This window comes from Hypanus sabinus, chromosome 17, assembly GCF_030144855.1.
Source record: "Hypanus sabinus isolate sHypSab1 chromosome 17, sHypSab1.hap1, whole genome shotgun sequence".
NCBI classification, from domain to species: Eukaryota; Metazoa; Chordata; class Chondrichthyes; order Myliobatiformes; family Dasyatidae; genus Hypanus; species Hypanus sabinus.
The window spans coordinates 78,859,075-78,881,619 of NC_082722.1; the positions used below are offsets into that span (position 1 = coordinate 78,859,075).

Sequence of the window (22,545 nt, forward strand, 5' to 3'; positions counted from 1 at the left end):
GATTGCTGAGCCTCTGGCGATGATCTTTGCTTTGTCAATAGGGATGGGAGAGGTTCCAGTAAATTGGATGGTTGCAAATGTTGTTTCTTTATTCAAAAAAGGGAGTAGAGATAGACCAGGAAGTTATAGACCAGTGAGTCTTACCTCAGTGGTTAATAAGTTGATGGAGAAGATCCTGAGAGGCAGGATTTATGAACATTTGGAGAGGTATAATATGATTAGGAAAAGTCAGCATGGCTTTGTCAAGGGCAGGTCATGCCTTACAAGCCCGACTGAATTTTTTGAGGATGTGACTAAACACATTGATGTAGGAAAAGCAGTAGATGTAGTGTATATGGATTTTAGCAAGGCATTTGATAAGGTACCCCATGCAAGGCTTATTGAGAAAGAAAGGAGGCATGGGTTCCAAAGTGACACTGCTTTGTGGATCGAGAACTGGCTTGCCCGCAGAAGGTTAAGAGTGGTTGTAGATGGGTCATATTCTGCATGGAGGTCGGTCACCAGTGGAGTGCCTCAGGTATCTGTTCTGTTACTCTTTGTGATTTTTATAAATGACCTGGATGAGGAAGTGGAGTGATGGGCTAGTACATTTGCTGTAAGTTTGTTGAAGGTGTTGTGGATAGTGTGAAGGGCTGTCAGAGGGTACAGCAGGACACTGATAGGATGCAAAATTGGGCATCCTATCTGAGGTAACATTTGCCGTAGATTTTATCCATCCTGTCATTCCAAATCCACATATGAATTATCACCGAAAGTGACTTGTCACAGGGATATCATCTTCAAAGGATTACCATACCACATTCCCAGGCAAAGGTTAACATATAAGTGGTCTCCACAGGATATCCCAAACAAAATCCACTCCCATCGATTAGACGAGGTGACCGTCATACATTCGATGTGCACTGGATCGATAATCAACCCACCCTTGTGGGCATAGGAGAGTTCCGGACCCCAGCTGCAACAAGCTGAAGCTACTGGCTTTTCCAGTCTTGCTCACTCTCCCCCCCCCCCCCCCCTCTCTCTCGCGGTGTTTTAAACATCCACAAGTAACACTGTCAGCCAGTGACTGACATCATAGTCCCGCCTCACTTAAAGTGACAGTCCATAGCAAACGAAACCTGTGGGTTCATAACACCACTCCATCTATGCTTCTCACAATCTTATAAACCTCTATGAGATCTCCTCTCAGCCTCCAGTGCTCTAGGGAAAACTCGTTTATCCAGCCTCTTGTGATAGTATAGACCGTCTAAACCTGGCAGAATCCTGGTAAACCTCTTCAGCAACCTCTCCAAAGCCTCAACATCCTTCTTATAGTGGGGTGACCAGAACTGGGTGCGATACTCCAGATGTGACCTAACCAGAGTTTTATAAAGTTGCACCATAACCTCCTGACTTTTGAACTCAAAAGAGGTTAACTTGTTACTATCACATTGCTGTTTAATGATGCTTCTTCTGCACATTGGGCTGTATATATTTCAGTGATTAAACTTCAATAAAATACTTCATTGGTGTCCTGAGGTCACTGAGGCCAAGCAGCATCTATGTAGGTAAAAAAAAGTATAAATATTTTTGGTAATGACCAACCGCCAGAAACTAACACACAGCTGTGGAAGTGAGTTTTGGTAAAAGCTTTATGAAAAACATAAGATGAACAAGGCAAATGAGACAGAAGGAAATCCCTTCGGAGAGAGAAGCAGAGCTTTTACAGGTAGGCATTAATAGAAGAGTAATGTTAGTGAATTAAATAGCACAAAAACAAAATACATGTACTACAGATGCTACAAATTCAAGATAGAAGCACAAAATTCTGGAAATATTCAACAAGCATCTATACTACCAGAGGGAAGACTGCCTTCTGATCGCTGGTGGGGTCATCTGCTGCTGGAGAGGGAGGCCTATGTGGCCTGCTGCTGTGCCCGGAGAATTTTACCCAGGTTTTTCTGCATTTCAGATATGGGCTTGGACTATAGACTTTTTTCCCCTCAGTTTCATAGTTTTTTTTATATAAGGTGTTTTTTGCACAATTTTTTTTATATGGTGGAGGGAGATTTGGGAGTTGATGATCCTTTCTGATTCTTTTTGTTTTTTTGTGCAGGGTAGGGGGAATTTCAGGGCTGATGATCGTGTTGCTATTCTTTTCTTTCTTGGTTTCATGGCTATCTGGATAAGAATTTCAAAGTTGTCTACTTTGACAATACATGAACCTTTGATGGACAGAGAAAAAGCGTCTAAAATCCACTAACTTTATTATTATTTGATACTGTAATGAATAATCTCATAGTACTGTGATCAACTTTCTCCCTCCCTTGGTAGCACTAGTTCCTTGATTGGGTACAACTCCAAAGCTCGAAGATTAACATCTCACCTTCTTATTACAATCCATTGATCTCAATGCTGCAATCAACCATTTTGGATAACCAGTCTTTCCAGTTGAAACTTGAATGACCCAACGCTGTCTCAAGGTCATTAATCTCTCCACAACTGCTATCTCACTTCTTGATTATTTCTTCCAGCATTCATTTTTATTTCATTTTCCAACAATTGTTGTGTTCCATACTTGAGAAGCATGGCAATTCTTTATTTTGTTGTCCTTTATTTCCCTACCGGACAGATCAGCTGCAATTAACCAGCTTCCACCAATCTCTCAGTGGCATCAACACCATTTGCAATATTCACTTTAGTAGAAAAATACCCCTTTGTAGATACACAACAGTAGTCAACTGTATGTCTGTTTAATGCAGTAATGGTCACTGATTAACGTTAGAACCTAGGGAAGAGGAGAGTAGATAATAAAATTGAATGTCAGAGAGTGATAAATGGATTTTCCCGTGCTAGATATTGCCACTGATTGGCAGTTGAGTGTATGAATGTTAATCAGTCCAGTCTAATTTACTGAGGCAACAAGAAATGTAGACTGTGTCCATGGAAGTGTGGCTTGCCACTTATCAGTCCAGTGTGCTTTACAGAGGCAGCAAGATGCATAAACATAGTCCATTGAGGGGAGACTGGTTTCTATGAAGTGTTGAGCTGTGAATACAACTCTGCTGTTTCTAGTGGTCTCAAATTAGGGTTTCTTGCAGTCACAGGCAAGAAAGTTGCCAAGACAGTTTCCTTTCTATGGTGCATTGATAAAAATAGATGAGGGTTAAGAGGGACGTGCTAAATTTCTTTAGCCTCCTGAGAAAGTAGAGGCTTTCTTGGCTGTGACGTCTGTTTGGTTGGATCAAGATTGTTAATTGGTGATGTTCACTCTTAGGAACGTGAAGATATTAACTCTCTTGACCTCAACTCCATTGATGTAAATAGGAGCATATGGTCTGCCCTCATTCCTAAAATCAACAAACAGCTTTTTTGTTCAGCTGACATTGAAAGAAAGAGCGTTATGAAACCATGCCACTAGGCTCTCTACCTCCTTCCTGTGCTCCAGCTTATTGTTACCTGAAATTCCACTCACAGTCATGAGTATATAGATTCAAACTTCAAAGTAAATTTAATATCAAAGTACATACATACACTATATACAACCTGGGATTTATTTTCTTTTGGCAATCACACTAAGTACAATAAATACAACAGAATCAATGAAAGAACTCGCCCAACAGGATGGGCAACCAAAAAAATAAGGTAGTAGCACAGGGAGCTGAAAACACTGTTGAGGACGATTGTGGCAGAGTTGTTGCTGTCTAAATTCACTGATTGCAGTCTGATGGTCAAAAAGACACAATTAGAATTAGTATCTCTGTCTTATATGATGTGAAATTTGTGTTGAAACAGCAGTTTATAGTGTAATGACTATATAAAATACAAAAGCAAATAAATGGTGCAAAAAAACAAGGAATGCCTAAGTAGTGGATTTATGGCCAATTCGGAAACTTGATGCCAAGGGGGAGAAACTGTTTCTGAAAAATTGGGCATTGGTCTTCAGGCTCCAATACCTTCTCCCAAATCAAAGTAACACAAATAAAGCATGTCCTAGATCAGGGGTTCTCAACCTGGAGTCCATAGACCCCTTGGTTAATGGTAAGGGTCTATGGCAGGGGACAGCAACCTTCTTGCCTCTGTGGGCCTGATCGCATATTAACGAGCAGACAGTGGGCTAGATAAATGCCATTAAAAAAAACTTGAAATATGGGAATTATCCATTTAAATGCATCTAGTTATGTTTTGTCTCAAATTATTGAATATCGCATGCTAGAAAATCATTTGTGTTTAACCAAGGATGCCAATTAGTAATCAAAGAACTCAGTTTATTTGCTAGTTATTTCAATCATCTTTTGAATCTATTAAAAGTACACAAAGAATCTTTAAACATAAAACATATGAACATGATGCACTGAATGGTGGTAAATTAAGTATAATAAAAAAGAAAATTTTAATGCAGTCGATAAATCAATGTGAAACTTGATGCTGTTTGTTGCTTGAAAGCTTCTCAATATTGGGTGTCAGACTTGTTGACGTCAAGAGCAAGACATTATCCAGATGGGCATCAATCTTGTCCTCAAATGGTTCTTGGTGTGCTTCATTTTTGAAAATGATTGCTCACACAAATAAGTGCTGCCAAACAACAACTGTTGCCTGGGTGGCTCACCAGTTGCAGCTTTATAGGAGAGTGGCAAAGAGAAAGCCACTGTTGAAAAAAACTCACATGAAATCTCAGCTAGAGTTTGCCAGAAGAAATGTGGGAGACTCTGAAGTCAGCTGGAAGAAGATTCTATGGTCTGATGAAACCAAAATTGAGCTTTTTGGCCATCAGACTAAATGCCGTAAGATAAAAACACTGCACATCATCAAAAACACACAATTCCTACCGGGAAGCATGGTTAGCTGCATTATGCTGTGCGGACATTCACAGCAGCAGACCCTGGAAGGCTTGTGAAGGTACAGGACAAAATGAATGCAGCAAAATATAGGGAAATCCTGGAAGAAAACCTGATGCAGTCTGCAAGAGAACTTGTACAGTTTTGGAAAGAACGAGGAAAAATTGCAGTGTCCAGATATGCAAAGCTGATAGAGACCTATCCACACAGATTGGCTCTAATTGCTGCAAAAGGCGCATCTACTAAATACTGACATGGGGGGTTGCTGAACACATACGAAATTGATTATTTTGTGTTCACATTTGTAATTAATTTACTTTGTAGAGAACTGTTTCCACTTTGACACAAAACAGTCTTTTTCTGTTGATCAGTGTCAAAAAAGCCAAATTAAAATCCACTGGGATTCATTGTTGTAAAACAACAACATGAAAACTTCCAAGGGGCGGGGGGGGGGGGGGGGTGGCGTGTATACTTTTTATAGGCACTGTAAATCCTCCGAAATATCAACACTTAGGAACTTGAAGCTGCTCACCCTATCTGCTGCTGATCCCTCAATGAGAACTGCAGTGTGCTCCCTGATCCTCCTCTTGAAGTCCACAATCAACTCCTTGGTCTTGCTGACATTTAGTATTTAGTATCCCTGTCTTGTAACTTCATTGATTGATCTCTCATTCTGGGGCATGCCTGCTACTGCTCCTGGCACGCACTCCTGCACTCTTCATCTAACTAGAGCCAGTCACTTGGTTGATGGAAATGGTGGAGCAGGGGAATGAGTACAATTCTGAGGCCCATATGAACTCATGGAGGCCTAGTCCCAAGCGGCTAGATATGTTTGCAATTGGCTCCATTTAGTACAGTGAATAATGAAGTGTATTTTTGCTGTGAACAAAGGATTTTGTCTCAACAAAGACAGTATGGTGGCCATTCTTGCTATTGCTGTCATGTACAACAATTAGGTTTTCCCTTCGTCACTTCCTGAGAACCAATTTAGCAGTAAGGTCTTTTACCACTCGGTAAGTAGTTGCTCTTGGTGACAAACATTGAAGTCTCCCTTTGCCACTCTCTAAGTCAGGAGTTGCCACCCTGGGGCCCATGGATCCCTTGCTTAATGGTATTGTCCACGGCATAAAAAATGTTAAGAACCTCTGCACTAAATGGTGTTCTACATGGATGTATGTGCTAATTGGCAGGTTTCCTCAGAGAGGCAGCATAATGTAAATGTTAGGTTTTGAGGATGAAAGTGGGTAGATCAAAGGCCTAGAAACTGTTTTACTGGAATTTTTAGGGTACTCCTAATATTGTTTATGAAAGAGTTGGGACTTCAGAACCAGATTTGCATCTACAATTTTATCATAGAGTCAGAGAAAAGTACAGCACAGGAACAGGCTCTTTGGTCCATCTTGTCCATGCCAAAACCATTTAAACTGCCTACTCCCATCATCCTGCACCTGAACCATAGCTCTCCGTACCACTACTATCCATGTATCTATCCAAACTTCGCTTAAACATTGATATGGAGCCCACATGAACCATTTGTGCTGGCAGCTCATTCCACTCATGACCCTCTGAGTGAAGAAGTTTCTCCTCATATGTCCCTTAAACTTTTCACCCTCAACCCATGATCTCTATAGTTGTACTTCCACCCAACCTCAGTGGAAAAAACCTGCTTGCATTTACCTTATCTATAACTCCAATAATTTTGTATTCCTTGATCAAATCTCTCAATCTTCCGTAGTCTAAGGAATAAAGCGCTAACCTGTTCAATACTTCCTTATAACTAAGGTTCTCCAGACTTGGAAACATCCTTTTAAATTTTCTCTGTACTCTTTCAACCTTATTTACACTTGGATCCATTGCTTTCCTGTAGGTAGGTGACTAAAACTGCATAAATACTCCAAATTAGGCTTCACCAATGTCTTGTACAACTTCAATATTACATTACATCCCATCTCCTTGTACTCAGATTTACGAAAGCCAATGTGCCTAGCTTTCTTTTTGACCTCTGCCTGTGATGCCACTTTGCATTAATTATGGACCTGTATTCCCAGATCCCTTTGTTCTACCACACTCCTCAGTGCCCTGCCGTTCAATGTGTAAGACCCACCCTGGTTGGTCCTACCAAAATGCAACACCTTGCAGCTGCCTGCATACAGCTCATTTTTCCAGCTGATCCAGATCCCTCTTCAAGCCACGATAGTCACTACACCTCCAATCTTGGTGTCAACTGCAAATCTGCTGGTCCAGTTAACCACATTATCATCCAAGATGCTGATGTACAGTAATTGACTAACAACAAAGGACCCAGCATCAATCCCTGTGGCACACCATTAGTACAGGCAACCATCTACTACCACTCTCTGCGTTACTCCAAAGCCAAAAAGCCACAAAGTTGAAATTAAATTGCCAGTTTCTACACAGCATTCCCTATTGATGAGTGATGAGTTACACTATTTTCAGCATGGCAATAGCTTTGACCTTTGCCAACAGCTCTAAAAGGAATACATCACCATGCAAACAAAATTCTTCCATTTGGGGAATGTTGTTTTTCATTAACTGATGCTGCAATGATGGGAGAGTATTCCAAGGCACTAAGAGGTACCTGGACAGGCTAATGAAGAGTACATAAGTAATTCCTTTGTGTGTAGTGGCTGTGAAGGACCTCCAGGGCAGGAAGTTGCCAGGGTGACCCCTCTAAGAACAATAACATAGTGTCTGAATGCCTACACTTTAGGGAAGCCTGCGACAAAGGCAAATGCTCATACATACAATGCTTCCATCCAAGCTGAAGAAAAATTAGATTGCCTCTCCTCTCCTTCAGCATTGTTTCAGTGACAGCCCTAATGAGGCAGTAAACCTGCTCTTAGTGAACTTGATTTTCACTATTTTGATTTGTGGAAAGGTACTTAAGATTACAGGTTGCTTAAAAAGGTGCACTCATTTTAAAAACTACAACTTTATACACACTAAACTTTTGCATTTTACTGTTTAATCCTCAGCTGGAATAATAAAATCAGAGTTGTACAGCACAGAGGCGGGCTCTTCAGCCCACACGCTGTCAACCATTTTGCCCATCTGTATTAGTCCCATTTAGCCACATTGTTCTATATCCTGCCAATTTAGCGTCTGTCTAAATGCCTTGTAAACTTTATAATTGTAACTAATTCCACACCTCCTCTGCAAATTACATTTCCTACCTCTCACCTTCCAGCTCTGCCTTCTAGTTTTTGATAGCTCTACCAGGAAGAAGATTTTGACTATCTACTAGCAATGCTGAGATAACCTACTTTAGTAAAGAGTTGGCTTTTGCCATATTAGGGATACAACGTAGAATCAGTACCCACAGGCCTCACTTGACTCCATTTAGCCTGTACTTAGATGGTTTCAGTAGCCAATCTCACTAGCACCTTTGAGTCAAATGTCAAGTGATTAGATGTTGAGCAGCATAGAAACATAGAAAACCTACAGCACAATACAGGCCCTTCAGTCCACAAAGCTATGCTGAACATGTCCTTACCTTATAACTACCGAGGCTTCCCCATAGCCCTCTATTTTTCTAAACTCCATGTACCTACCCAGGAGCCTCTTAAAAGACCTTATCGTTTCCGGCTCCACCACCACTGCCGGCAGCCCATTCCATGCACTCGCCACTCTCTGCGTAAAAAACTTACCCCAAAATCTCCTCTGTACCTATTTCCAATCACCTTAAAACCATGCCCTCTCGTGCTAGCCATTTCAACCCTGGGAAAAATGCAGAAATGCAGAATGCAGAGATCTTGTGCAAAATATTCCTGATAGGCTTTGAGAGAAGGCAGTTGTCCGTCATGGGCTTTGGCAGTCGCAACGTCAATGACATTTAGAGACGTTAAAGACAATTGAAAATAAAGTTAATTCAAAATTAGAAATTATGACAAATATTTAAAGCATTTGAAAAAATAAATTCAAAAGTATATATTTGCATATTGTAAAAGTAAGTACCTGTATTTTAAAATCATCTCACCACACAGCTAGAATCTGTAAAGGTATCAGTAGTATCCTTGATCCTATGCTAGGTTTGACCAGAAGACTGGACCCCACTGTTAGGAGTCCAGCAATCCAAAGCACCCCACCCCCCCAAACCCTACCCCACATTAGAGCATCAGCCTGAACTGAAATCTACTTCAATTCTCTGGAATAGACACTAAAATCAATAGCATTCTGACTCGGGACAATTGTTGGCAATTAACACCTAAGAAGGAATATGCGCAGAAACTTTCAGAGAATGTTAAAATCTGGAGTTTACCTGCTGGAAGCAGATATTTAGGATGCAGATGAAAATAAGTATCTTTACTCAAAGGAGCAAAAAATATTTGCTCCTGATGATGCTTAATCAATTAATATATTCAGTGTTACAAAACTGAACATGCCTCTGTACATTAAGAAAAAAGAAAAAAGGTAAATTAGCCAATTTTTAGACAATAAGGGAGCAAATTCAAGGTATTATGTAGCCTCCTGCAGCTCCTAATTCCTGTGTACCAGAACTCAAGAAATAAGTGTTTCTTCTTGTCACAGTGGCATACAAATTTAGTGGCCATGTTTTCTATACAGAAACATTTTTAGAAACTGTAGAATCTGAAGTCTCAGCACTAATCCCCATAACACACTGCCCATTACTAATTTATGCTTACTCAGTGATTTCAGTTCAAGTCAATACATTACTCCTGCTAGATGATGTGTTCTTTTTTACAACTTTGAAACAGTATTTTATCAACATCTTCTGGAAATCCAAATATTAGTACATTAATCAGTTCCCCTCTAGCCATAATACATGTTACACTCCCAAAAACCATTGTGCAGACAATATTTATAAAATTCACTCTCTACCCACACCCCTGCTGGAGTCACACATTAAACAGAAACTGGGAACAGCCAGGGGAAACGGGTGGGCATTCTTTCAGCTGGAATCATCTGATCATTCAGGAGTTCAGAGCTGGAAACACTGAATGGTAATTGGGAGGGGGGGGGGGCGGGTGGTGGACGGTGTATGGGGGAGACATACCCACTGATGAAAAGGTTGAAAGATTCTGGCCCCCAAGCATGTAGTAAGGAGCATTTGGTAGGTGGCCAGTATTTTAGCCAGAAAAAAGATTTAACAGAATTACCAGTTGGAACACCAGACAATCTGGTCAAAGTATGATGGAATAATTAAATGTGGGCAGGAACAAAAGGTTCCTGAAAAAAAAACTAGCAGGACATGTAGATAGGAGTAGGATTAGGCCATTCAGCACATTGAGTCTGCTTCGCCATTCCATCATGGCTGATCCTGGATCCCACTCAAACCCACACACCTGCCTTCTCAGCATATCCTTTGATGAGCTGACCAATCAGGAAACTATCAACTTTTGCTTTAAATATACCCATGGACTTCGCTGCAGTCTCCACTGCAGTCTGTGGCACAGCATTCCACAGATTCAATTCTCTCAGGCTAAAAAAAAAATCCCCCTTACCTCTGTTCTAAAAGGCTGTCCCTCAATTTTGAGGCTGTGTCCTCTAGTTCTGGAAACTGCTATCAGAGGAAACATCCTCTCCACATCCACCTTATCTAGTCCTTTCAACATTTGGTAGGTTTCAATGAGATCCCCCACCTGCATTCTTCTAAATTCCAGTGAGTACAAGCCCAAAGCTGTCAAACGCTCCTCAAATGTTAACCAGTTCATTCCCGGAATCATCCCCGTGAACCTCCTCAAGACTCTCTGCAAAGGCAACATATCTTTTCAGAGATATGGGGCCCAAAACTGTTGACAATACTCTGTGCGGCCTGACTAATGTCTTATTAAGGCTCAGTATGATCTCCTTGCTTTTATTTCCTATTCCCTTTGAAATAAATGCCAACATTGAATTTGGCTTCTTTACCACAGACTCAAACTGTAAATTAACCTTCTGGGAGTCTCCTAAGTCCCTCTGTACCACTGATATTTGATTTTTCTCCCCGTTTAGGTAATAGTCTGCACTATTGTTCCCTTTTCCAAAATGTATTATCTTACATTTCCTAACACTGTATTCCAGGAGAAGCATAAAGAGTACTTGTGTCTATAGATTGATGCACTGATCATGTTAGACTGTACCAAACACTACTTAGGGCACAGCAAAAATACTCCAGCTCTCGTCACCACTCTCTGGAGGGTATAAGAGCAGGAGAAAAGGTGCATAGACTTACTTTCAGTTATGATAAGAGGCCAACCAGGCTGGTGTTGCTTTCTGCAGAACAAAGGAGAATGTGGGATGTTTTAACTAAGACATATAAAATTATAAGGCAGCTTTGCTTTGAGTGACTAGGGATTTTGTCTTTGGACTGAAAGAGGTGGATCGAGGTGTGCAAGATGATAAGAGGCATAGACCAAGTGGATAATCAGCGATTTCTTCCCAGGGGGCATAAATTTAAGATGAATGAAGGAAAATATATGAGCGATATCAGTAGTTTTTTTCACCCAGAGTGTTAGGCTTGTACAATGCACTGGCAGAGCTAACGGTAGAGGGAGATACATTAGGGATATTTAAGAAATTCAAAGATAGGCACATTAACAAAAGAAAATGGACGGCTATGTGGGAGGGAAGGGTTAGATTGATCATGGAGTAGGTTAATAGGCCAGCACAACATCGTGGGCCAAAAGGGCTACAGGGGCACAATTGAGTGCATCTTGACTGGCTGCATCACTAACTGGTATGAGAACTGTACTTCCCTCAGTCACAGGACTCTGCAGAGAGTAGTGCGGACAGTCCAGCGCATCTGTAGATGTAATTTCCCACTATTCAGGACATTTACATGTGTGTAAAAAGGGCCTGAGTCAACCCAACCACAAACTGTTCCAGCTGCTACCATCTGGGAAATGGTACTACAGAACAAAAGCCAGGACCAACAGGCTCCGGGACAGCTTCTTCCACCAAGCCATCAGACTGATTAATTCACACTGTCACAATTGTATTTCTATGCTATACTGACAGTTCTGTTGTACATAACCATTTACTACAAATTACTCTGAATTGCATTCACATTTAGATGAAGACATAATGCAAAGAATTTTACTTCTTATGTAAGTGAGGGATGTAAGTAATAAAGTCAATTCAATTCACTGTTCTGTGTTCTATGTTCTTGGGAGGATACACAGACAGAACTTCACTTTCTCAGTGAGTAACTCGGGAAAGAGAGGTTTAAGTTATTTGAAGGAAGGATTAGAAAGAGTTGTGGAAATTTTATTTTATTCAATAAGAATTCACTATAAGAGTAGTGGAGGTAATAACTATTATGTTTAAAATGTATCTGAATAAGCAATTGAAGAGTTGTAACCACAGAGCTGGGAAGTGGATCAATTTAGTTTATTTTTCTTTGGATGCAGCCAAATTACTTTCTGTGCCTTAAAATTCCAGGATTCTATTCCCATTCCCCTTGTACTTTAATGTCACTTTTGGGAACGAGACAATGAACAGGTACCATTCATTCACATATCCGGCTCAGCCAAATGAAATTATACCAGTGTCTATCCAATATCTTAATCAGTCTTAAGTTAACTCTTTAATTTTAAAATACCATCAAAATAAAATTAATAAACACACATCTCCCTCATTTATTCCTAAGAATTATTGACTGAAATCCCTTGGCATTTAAACAAGCTGTGTTGCAAATTAATTTGCTTTAATATCCCAATGGCATAATTTCATTTTTATTGCATAAATTTTAACATTTCACTCTTGAGAATAACATGAAATATATCAAATTTAGATTTTGCTAATTACCTGAACAAATTTAGAAGAATATCAATACACCCTGTTGATCTTGCCAACGCTTGTCCAATCTCTAAAAAAAAGTGCCAAAAAGCATTTAATACTTGGATTTCAATTCATTTCAACTAGGAGACAATGCAAATAGATTAATCAATTAATAGATTAATGAACTGATTAATGAAAGCTGTGCTGAATTAAGGATAGGTCTCCTGTAGAGAAGCTAGAGGAAAGAATAACAGATACGAGTGGATGTAAACAACATTGAAATTGTTAATATACTGTCCTGACAATGAACAAATTATATCTGAAGCTCAGCTCAGTGTTACAGGTCATAAGTCATGGGACAAAGTGTATAATTATGTTAATGAATGGAACCAAGCTGGACATCACAATGATCCAAATAATTGGCACTGTGAATCAGACAGTAGGGATGCTGCTCCACAGCACCAATGATTGGATTTCAATCTCCACTGCTGTCTATGAGGAATTTGCATGTTCTCCTTTAGAGCACTTTAGGTCATAGAGTTGTAGAGCACTACAACACAGAAATAGGCCCTTCAGTCCATGCCAAACTATTAATCTGTCCCATTAACCTGCACCCCGACCAGTCTTCTCCCATCCATATACTTACCCAAATTTAGTTTAAATGTTGAAGCCAATCCTGTATCCACAACTTCCATTGGCAGCATATTCCACACTCTCACCACCCTCTGAGTGAAGAAGTTCCTCCTCCTGTTCCCCTTAAATATTTCAACTTTCACTTTGAAACTATGGCTTTTAGTTGCAGTTTCATCCAACCTCATCGGGACGAAGCTTGTTTGCATTTACTCTATCTATACTACTTATAATTTTATATCATCATATGCATATTGTGTAACATTGGCGATCATGATCTTTGACCACAATTGCTTGAGGTGAATTTTTCTACATAAGTGGTTTGTCATTGCCGCCTTCTGGTTAGTGTCTTTATAAGACAAGTGACCCCAGCCATGATCTATATTCTTCATTACAGAAGAAATGTTTAAAGTGAACAGCTTTTAAAAAGCATCAGTTGTGAGTGTTTGTGTTCAAAATAGTGATTTTTGTCACTGATAGTCAGCAAGACTATTAAAGAGCAATTAAAGAGCAGTAAGACAATTCAGAACTGTTTTGATCACTGCAGTTTCAAGTATTCAAACTTGGAGATGCCAGAAACGGCCAAAAGTGAAAATAAAATGAGTTCCCTGATTCAACAAGTTAGAAACTATGAAGAATTTGAAGTTTTTGACAATCACCTTGAATGTTACAATGAAAATAAAGATTTGGAGGAGCAGTCGTCTAAAGCATTGTATGAAAATAGTCCATTCTCTGCACAAGTTGTCTGCACTGATTTTGTACATTTTTAGTCAATCAAACCAACAGGGAAAATAAGTATCTCCTTCATTAACTATTAGGAACTAACATAGTTTTATAGCACTGTAGAGGTTTTGGTAGTGTTCTAATTTGTTCTTTATTTCATTTAAATACATAAATTGTTACTCAGTGAAATGATAGTTTGTGTTTATACATTTTAACTATCTCCATGAAACTATGGCCAATTGGGGCAGCTGCTTAATTGAGCCAAAATGTACTACTACTGATGTGTCCCAATTAACTGGAATGCACTGTATTACAACAGAAATCTGCTGTCAGGGTCACTACAATAAGCAAGTTTATGTCATTTAAAACAACTAGGGGTCTTAAGATCCTGTAGTTTCCAGACTCCAAACCATCCAGGGAGCGAGTACAGCAGCTAGAAACTCAAGGAATGTGGCTTATAGTGAAGACTGTAAGTAAAATGAATCCAGAGCCCCAAGGCTTTCCCCTCCCATCTCTGGAAAGTAAAAAACCAAAACCTCAGGAAAGATTGCTGCACTATCACTGTTATATACAGTGCTTCACAGAGATATGGCTCACCTTGCACTGGGTACAGCACTCCAGCCTGAGGGCTTCACTGTTCACCACATGGAAGAGGTATGGTCAAGGGAGGCACAGGGGTGTTTATAGAACTCTTTGTTGGACTGAACCATACTCAGGGATTCATCTTCAGATCTGAATGAATACATCATGGCCATCACCCACATTATCAAAACTTGAGTGGATGAGTGCATGCCTTCAAGAACACACTGAGGCTTCCCAAACCAAGTATTCTGGTTGAACCAGGAGATTGGCAGTGTGCCAAGGGCCAGATCTGTAGCATTTAGGACCAGTGGTCCAGAATCCTTTAAGAATCCAGGAACGCCCTACAGAAAGCCATTATGAGAATGCAATACCAATTCCATATGAAATTAGAGCCACAATTAGACACACAGCAGCTGTAGCATGTTTTTCATGCCATTATTTCCTGTAAGGTGAAACCTTACAGTGCAAATGGCAGTGTCATTCACTTCTGGTTGAGCTCAACATGTTATGCATGCTTTGAAAGAGAGAATAACACTGCATTTCTGTGAATCCCCACAGACGACCTTGTGATTTCTGTCGCAGAGGCTGAACTTTCAAGAGAGTGAACCATGCAGGTTGCCAGTCCCTGATGGTGCACCTGGCCAGGTACTGAAAACCTGTGCCAACCAACTGCCTGGAGTGTTCAAAGTCATTTTCAACCATTCACTACTGTGATCTGAGGTTCCCATCTGTTTCAAAAGGGCAGCAATCATACTGGTGCCCAAGAAAAGCAGTCAGCTACCTCAATGATTATCACTTAGAGAAATTGGTTATGGCTAGGGTTATATCCTGCCTGAGAAAAGACTTGGACCCACTACAAGTGAAAGTGAGGCGAGCGGGCAGGAGACCATGCCAGGAAAAAAGCAAGCCCTAGCCAGCTGGCTCGCCCGTCCATTCTGCTCTCCAAAAGATATTAAATTGGACTACATCTGTGGCAACAAAATGCTCAACGGGAATGCAGAAATGGACGGAATCCTGGATGCCACCACTCAGCTGACTATCTATGTAACAGATTTTCCCCCAAGCCAAAGGACTACTAACCTACTGCTGTGCCTGTTGTCTTGTTTATTATTTATTGTAATGCCTGCACTGTTCTGTGTACTTTATGCAGTCCTGGGTAGGTCTGTAGTCTAGTGTAGTTTTTGTATTGTTCATGTAGCACCATGGTCTTGAAAAACATTGGCTCGTTTTTACTGCGTACTGTACCAGCAGTTATGGTCGAAATGACAATGAAAACTGACTTGACTTGAGCTCACCTATTTTCAGGAACAGTCTACAGCAGACACAATCTCACTGGCTCTTCATTCTGTTTAGGAATGCAAAGTCAACAGCAAAACCTACACCAGTGTTGTTTATTGATAATATATCAATAGTATTGAACATCATCATCTCCCCAGTATTATCAAGCTCTAAACCAGGATCCTTGTATTGTACCTCCCTCTGCAACTGGATCCTTTATCATCAGGAGGCTACAGTCAACTCAGGTAAGCAGTAACATCTCCTCCTTGCTGACAATCAACACTAACACACCTCAAGGATGTGTGCTAAACCTACTTCTCTAAACTCTCTCCACCCACAACTGTGTAACTAGGTATAACTCAGACACCATCTATAAATTCTCAGATGACACCACTGTTGTTGGTAAAAAGCTCAGATGGCAACAAGAAGCATACAAGAGTTATATAGATTGGCTGGTTGAGTGGTGTCACACCAACCTCACACTCAATGTCAGCAATATCAAGTAATTAATGGCGGACTTCAGAAGGGGTAAAATCTCCGATGACAATTCAGAACTCTAGAGAACATGCACCAGCTCTCAATGAGGAGTCAGCAGTGAAAAGGATCCGCAGTCACAAATTCCTGACTGTTAGTATCTCCAAGGATCTGTTCTGATCCCAACATATTGATGCAATCATGAAGGCATACCATCAGCTCTAGGAATTTGAGATTTGGTACATCACCAAAGACTCATGCATATTTCTATAGATTTACAGTGGAGAGTATTCTGATTGGCTGCGTCACCAATTGGCATGGAGGCTCAGAGCAGAGGATCATAAAAGGCTGCACAGGCTTGTAGATTCAGCCAGTTCCATATTGGCATAAATCTCAGTATCTTCAAGAGGCAGTGCTCAAGGAGGCGGCATCCATCACCAAGGACCCTCACCATCTGAGACATGCCCTCCTCTCAATGCTACTGCTAGGGAGGAGGTACAGGAGCCTGAAGACTCGCGCTCAATAATTCAGGAACACCTTCTTCCCCACCGCCATCAGGTTCCTCAATGATCCCTAAACCCAAGCACACGACCTCGTTTAATTTATGTTTTGCATCATTTATTTTGTAATTCATAGTAATGTTATATCTTTGCAACGTACTGTCACAAAACAATTTATCTCATGTTATATGACCTGAGCCTCATCTTATTCCTGTGCACATGCTAATACCTCCTAAAAAATCCCTGCTTTTCCAAATGCAAGTAAATTTTCTCCAATAATTTTCTCACCACTTAAGTAAGACTCATCGGCCAATAAATAATGATAGGCTTTTAAGGGAGAATTATTGCAACATTCTTAAAATGCAGAATGATGAACTTCAATGAAAGGAAACCAACACTTGTGTCAATACTGAGGCACACTGAAACAAACGGGGCAGCTATTTTGAGAAAAATTTGGTGGAGGGCTTAAGGTTCAGAAGCAGGTTCTGTAGGAAGCAAAAGGCTAAACAAGGAAAGCATAGAACACTACAGCACAGTACAGGCCCTTCAGTCCACCATGTTGTGCTGACCCATATAATCCCTAAAAAAGGACTAAACACACACTACCCCATAACCCTCCATTTTTCTTTCATCCACGTGCCTGTCCAAGAGGCTCTTAAATACCCCTAATCCCTGGCAAGTCATTCCAGGCACTCACAACCCTCAGTGTAAAAAAAACTTACCCTTGATGTCTCCCCTAAACTTCCCTCCTTTAATTTTGTACATAAGCCCTCTGGCGATTGCTATTGGTGCCCTGGGAAACAGGTACTGACTATCCACCCTATCTATGCCTCTCATAGGCATAGGAAGTCTAGGAAAGGTGGCAATCGGAACTAAGATGCTGAATGAAGAGTCTATATTTGTAGAAGAAAATAAATCCCTCACATTTGACTAATGTAAACAGGATGTAGTATTTCTAAAAAGAGAAAGAGTGATTTTTTTTTAACACGGGCTGGACACAAGATGAATTTAAAAAGTATATAAAGGGTAAAAGACAGCGGAGAGAAGATATAGGACCAATGGAAAATGATGGAGATATTGTAATGAGACACACAGAGATGACAGAAGAACTGAATGCATATTTTGCATCAGTCTTCACAGTGGAAGACATCTGCAGAATACCAGATATTCAAGAGTGCCAGGGAAGTAAAGTACTATATGTGCAGTGAAAATTATGACTGAGAAGGTGCTCAGGAAGCTTAATGGTCTGAGGATGGGCAAATTTCCTGGACCAGATGAAATGTACCCTTGGATTCTGAAGGAAGTAGCTGAAGAGACTGCGGAGGCATTAACAATGATCTTTCAAAAATCAATAGATTCTGGCATTGTACCGGATGACTGGAAAATTGCAAATGTTACTCTGTTATTTAAAAAAGATGGGAGGCAGCAGAAAGGAAACTATAGACCTGTTAGCCCGACATCAGTGGTTGGGAAGTTGTTTGAATTGATAGTTAGGGATGAGATTACAGAATACCTCAAGGCACATGACAAGATAGGCCAAAGCCAACATGGTTTCCTGAAAGGAAAACCCTGCCTGATTAACCTACTGCAATCTTTTGAGGAAATTACAAGCAGGGCAGACAAAGGAGATGCAGTGAATGTGGTGTACTTGGATTTTCAGAAGGCCTTTGACAAGGAGCCGCACAGGAAGCAGCTTAGCAAGATAAGAGCCCATGGAATTACAGGGGAGTTACTAGCATGGGTGCAGCATTGGCTGACTGGCAGAAAACAGAGATTGGGAATAAAAAGATCCTATTCTGGCTGGCTGCCAGTTACCAGTGGAGTTCCATAGGGGTCAGTGTTGGGATCACTGCTTTTTACAATGTCTGTCAATGATTTGGACTATGGGATTAATGGATGTGGCTAAATTTGCAGATGATACAAAGAAGAGGAACGGGTAGTGTTGAGGAAACACAGAGCCTGCAGAGAGACTTAGATAGTTTAGGGGAATAGGCAAATGAAATACAATGCTGGAAAGTGTACGGTCATGCACTTTGGTGATGGAAATAAACAGGCAGACTATTATTTAGATGGAGAGAGAATTCAAAATGCAGAGATGCAAAGGGACTTGGGAGTCCTTTTGAAGGATACCTTAAAGATTAACCTCCAGGTTGAGTTGGTTGTGAAGGTGGCAAATGCAATGTTGGCATTCATTTCTAAGGTATAGAATATAAGTGCAGGAATGTGATGTTGAGGCTCTATAAGGCACTCGTGAGACCACACTTGCAGTATTGTCTGCAGTTTTGGGATCCTTATTTTAGAAAGGATATACTGATGTTGGAGGGTTCAGAGAAGATTCATGAGAATGTTTCTAGGAATGAAAGGGTTACTGTATGAGGAACATCTGGCAGCTCTTGGACTGTATTCCCTGGAGTTGAGGAGAATGGGGGGGGGGGGGGCTCATAGAAACTTTCCGAACATTAAAAGGCCTGAAGTGATTAGATATGGCAAAGTTATTTCCCACGGTAGGGGAGTCTAGGACAAGAGGACGTGACTTCAGGATTGAAGGACGTCCATTTAGAACTGAGATGGGGAGAAATTACTTTAGTCAGAGGGTGGTAACTCTGGAATTTGTTGCCACGAGTGGCTATAGAGGCCAAGTCATTGGGTGCATTTAAGGCAGAGATAGATAGTTTCTTGATTAGCAGGGCATCAAAGGGTATGGGGAAAAGGCAGGGGAGTGAGGATGACTGATAGAATTGGATTAGCCACGATTAAATGGTGGAGCAGACTCGATGGGCGGAATGGTCTATTTCTGCTCCTATATGTCATGGTCTTATTTGACCAATCTTAAATCTTCTTGGACTAATCCCACAACTTAATTCAGAGTAACCCCACAATATGATGACATCAAAATGCCGTCTGCCTAAAGGAGAACTAAGCTTTTAAAGGAAAAAACTATCAAAAATGTTCAGCAGTTCTAACAGTGTTTTGATGCCCCACAACTCATTAATTACATGGTTTTCTTTTTCACTAAATGAGTCAGTGTTGGAGACGGGAACATTTCTGTGTTTTCTACAGCCCAACCACAGAGTAAAAGTTTTTTCTTATTCTGTTGCAGTTAAGAATAGATTAGATAGCATCAGAAAATGAACAATGAGTGCAATACATGCTCAGCTTAACCTGAAGACAAAACAGTACTGCACCTTCATTACCTTTCATTGAGCATACTGCACCAATACACTACACTGCACATACTACATTGTTAGGAAACTTGCTATATTGTCACAGAGCTTAAATTCTTGAGTGGCTATGTCACGTACATGCCACCCTGTAAAAGTATCAGCAGCAATAGAACACACCTGGAGTCTGGTTTTGTTGTTAATACTATTTTATTAGTAACTACGTCATATAGTAACTTAAACCAGGTAAATCAAGAGTTAATGGTGTTATGCATATATAGGTGTAAATATATAAATCCCCAACTTCTTCAAGCTTAGGTGGTAAGTGATACAGTCTTATGATGGTATGTAAGAAAATTCCAGTTCAGATGCACAGGTTAATTAATGCGAGATGTTTGTAATCCAGGCGAATGTTGTGAGGAGGCAATAACGTCTATATTACACAGATTCCACGACAGCAATACAAAATAACAATAGCAGTAGGTTTACACACAAAGTATCACCAACAATGATCTTTAACGAATATCCTTTCAACACAAGTGGTACCATACCTGAATTCAGCTATGGGACATCTCAAAGTGGTGGCCGCAGGATACTCAAACAGAATCCACGCATGGATTATCACCAACAGTAGCTTATCACAAAAGGAACCAACTTCAAGGGAACCACCACCCAGGCAAAGGTCGACACACTGGTAGATTCCAAAAGGTTACCCCAAGCACACACAACTTGATTACCACTTATGCAATTCCACGACATATGAAATAACTCCAACAGAGATTAGCCAAAGGGGTGCCTTTCTTCAGTGAACTACCACACCCAGACAAAGGGTAAACAAACACGTGGTATTTACAAAGGTTTTCCCCACCGGAGAACCCACTCCTGTGGATTAACTAAGTGACAATCACACTTTCGTAGTCCAATGGAAACTCACCCTCATGGGCTACTTAGAGACAGAGTCCAAAGCTACTTAGAGAGTCTTTGTCACAAGGTTTCTTCTGTTTCAAACCTATCTCTCCTCTCTTCTCTGCAAACTTCTTCTAGTTGCAGCAAACTTGTGAGAGTCATTTATCAATACTCTGGATTGATCTCAACTCACCCCTTTTGTGTTACTGTAAGTTTAAACCAGCGACTGACTCACTAGTGTCTTCCACTGACCAAGTCCATCTTGACTCTGTGTGTGTCTGTGTCCTTGTGAAAAGTAAACAAGCTGCAGAGAAACCATAACATTCGATTGTCCATCAAAAATCTCCACCTCTCTCTCTGGAGCAGCTCAAACAGTGTCCACAAGTCAGTCTCATTCTCCCAGTGTTTTAAAGTGACAGTCCACAGAAAAAATGAACCCTAGGAGTACATAACAGGCTAATACCCATTTTAACCTGGTCACCATCAATTAAAGCTATCCTGTTCCTTTTAAACTAGCAAACCACAACTATATACATGTCCATCTTTTCACCTTCAAGGACTCTTACAACTCATATTCTTGATATTTATTGTTTAGTTATTTAGTATATAGTGACATATACAGTAAGTGCTTTGCTAATAAATTTACTTTGACTTTGTGGCCTAGAATGGAGGTCTGTAGTTATAAGCAGATAGGATTTTGTTGGATTGCTATTTATCTGGCACAATGGATTATGTATTGCCTACATGTATCAATTTGCTGCATATTCAGGGTTAGTAAATGAACAGCTAAATGGTTTCTGTTTGTTTGGTGGTGAGTTCTGTTAACTTTTTTTGTGTTCATTGGGTTAAGGATCAGTTATTGTATGTTACTTATGCTTATCATATGCATTTCTTTTACACATTTATGTAAATATGGTGTTCCAATTCATCTTTCAAGGAGAAAAGGTTAACATAGTGATATAAACATGACATCCATACTGTTGTGTGAGACCAACACCAAGATCATGTAGACATCTGTCCTCTTCAGAATCAGTGAAGCATCCTTCTGAGCAAGTGACATGGCGACATCAGATAGCAGTTCTAAAGTGCACAGACTCTGCTGGCAGTACACTGGAAACACAAGAGAGAAAGATCTTTACTTTTAATTTGTATCACTGATAGCAAATGTACAAAAATTCACTGCAACAGAATGCGAAGCAGGTGATTTCAAAAAGCTTGCAGGTGGAAACCGTTTGAGACACAAGAGGCTGCAGATGCTGGAATCTGCAGCACTATCTGCTGGAGGGACTTTGTGGGTGGCGCAGCATTGCGGGAGGAAAGAAAATGTCAACATTTCATGTTGAAACCCTGTATCAGGACTGAGAGTGTAGAGGAATGACTACTAGCATACAGAGAAGGGAGTAGCAAGAAAGAATTTTGAGGTGATTGGTGGACTGGGGGATGTAAGAATGTCATGCAGATATAGAGAGGTGGGGCAAATTTGGAGGATTGTGGCAAGTGAATGATAGAAGGAACTGATAAAGGGTCTTGACCCAAAACACTGACTTATCTTTTTCCTCCACAGATGCTGTCTGACAAGTTGAGCTCCTCCAGCATTTTGTGTATGTTGAATTAAAACATGGATAAGAGACAAAGGCAAAAAATGCAGCATTTTGTGTATATTGAATTATAATATGGATAAGGGCAAAGGCAAAAAAATGCAGCAATTTGGGAGGAGGGGGGTATGAAAAGAGG

At 40.5% G+C, this 22,545-nt stretch overlaps 1 protein-coding gene across 1 annotated transcript in view; it reads right to left on the minus strand.

The window, feature by feature from the left end:
• Window positions 1–22,545, minus strand: part of terb1 (telomere repeat binding bouquet formation protein 1) — a 162,200-nt gene that overhangs the window by 104,622 nt on the left and 35,033 nt on the right. The window contains exons 5-6 of the mRNA XM_059992441.1: window positions 21,790–21,921; window positions 12,585–12,645 (exon numbers count right to left, since the gene is read on the minus strand). Coding sequence (XP_059848424.1) covers window positions 12,585–12,645; window positions 21,790–21,921 — 193 coding nt within the window. The remainder of the gene's footprint in view (window positions 1–12,584; window positions 12,646–21,789; window positions 21,922–22,545) is intronic.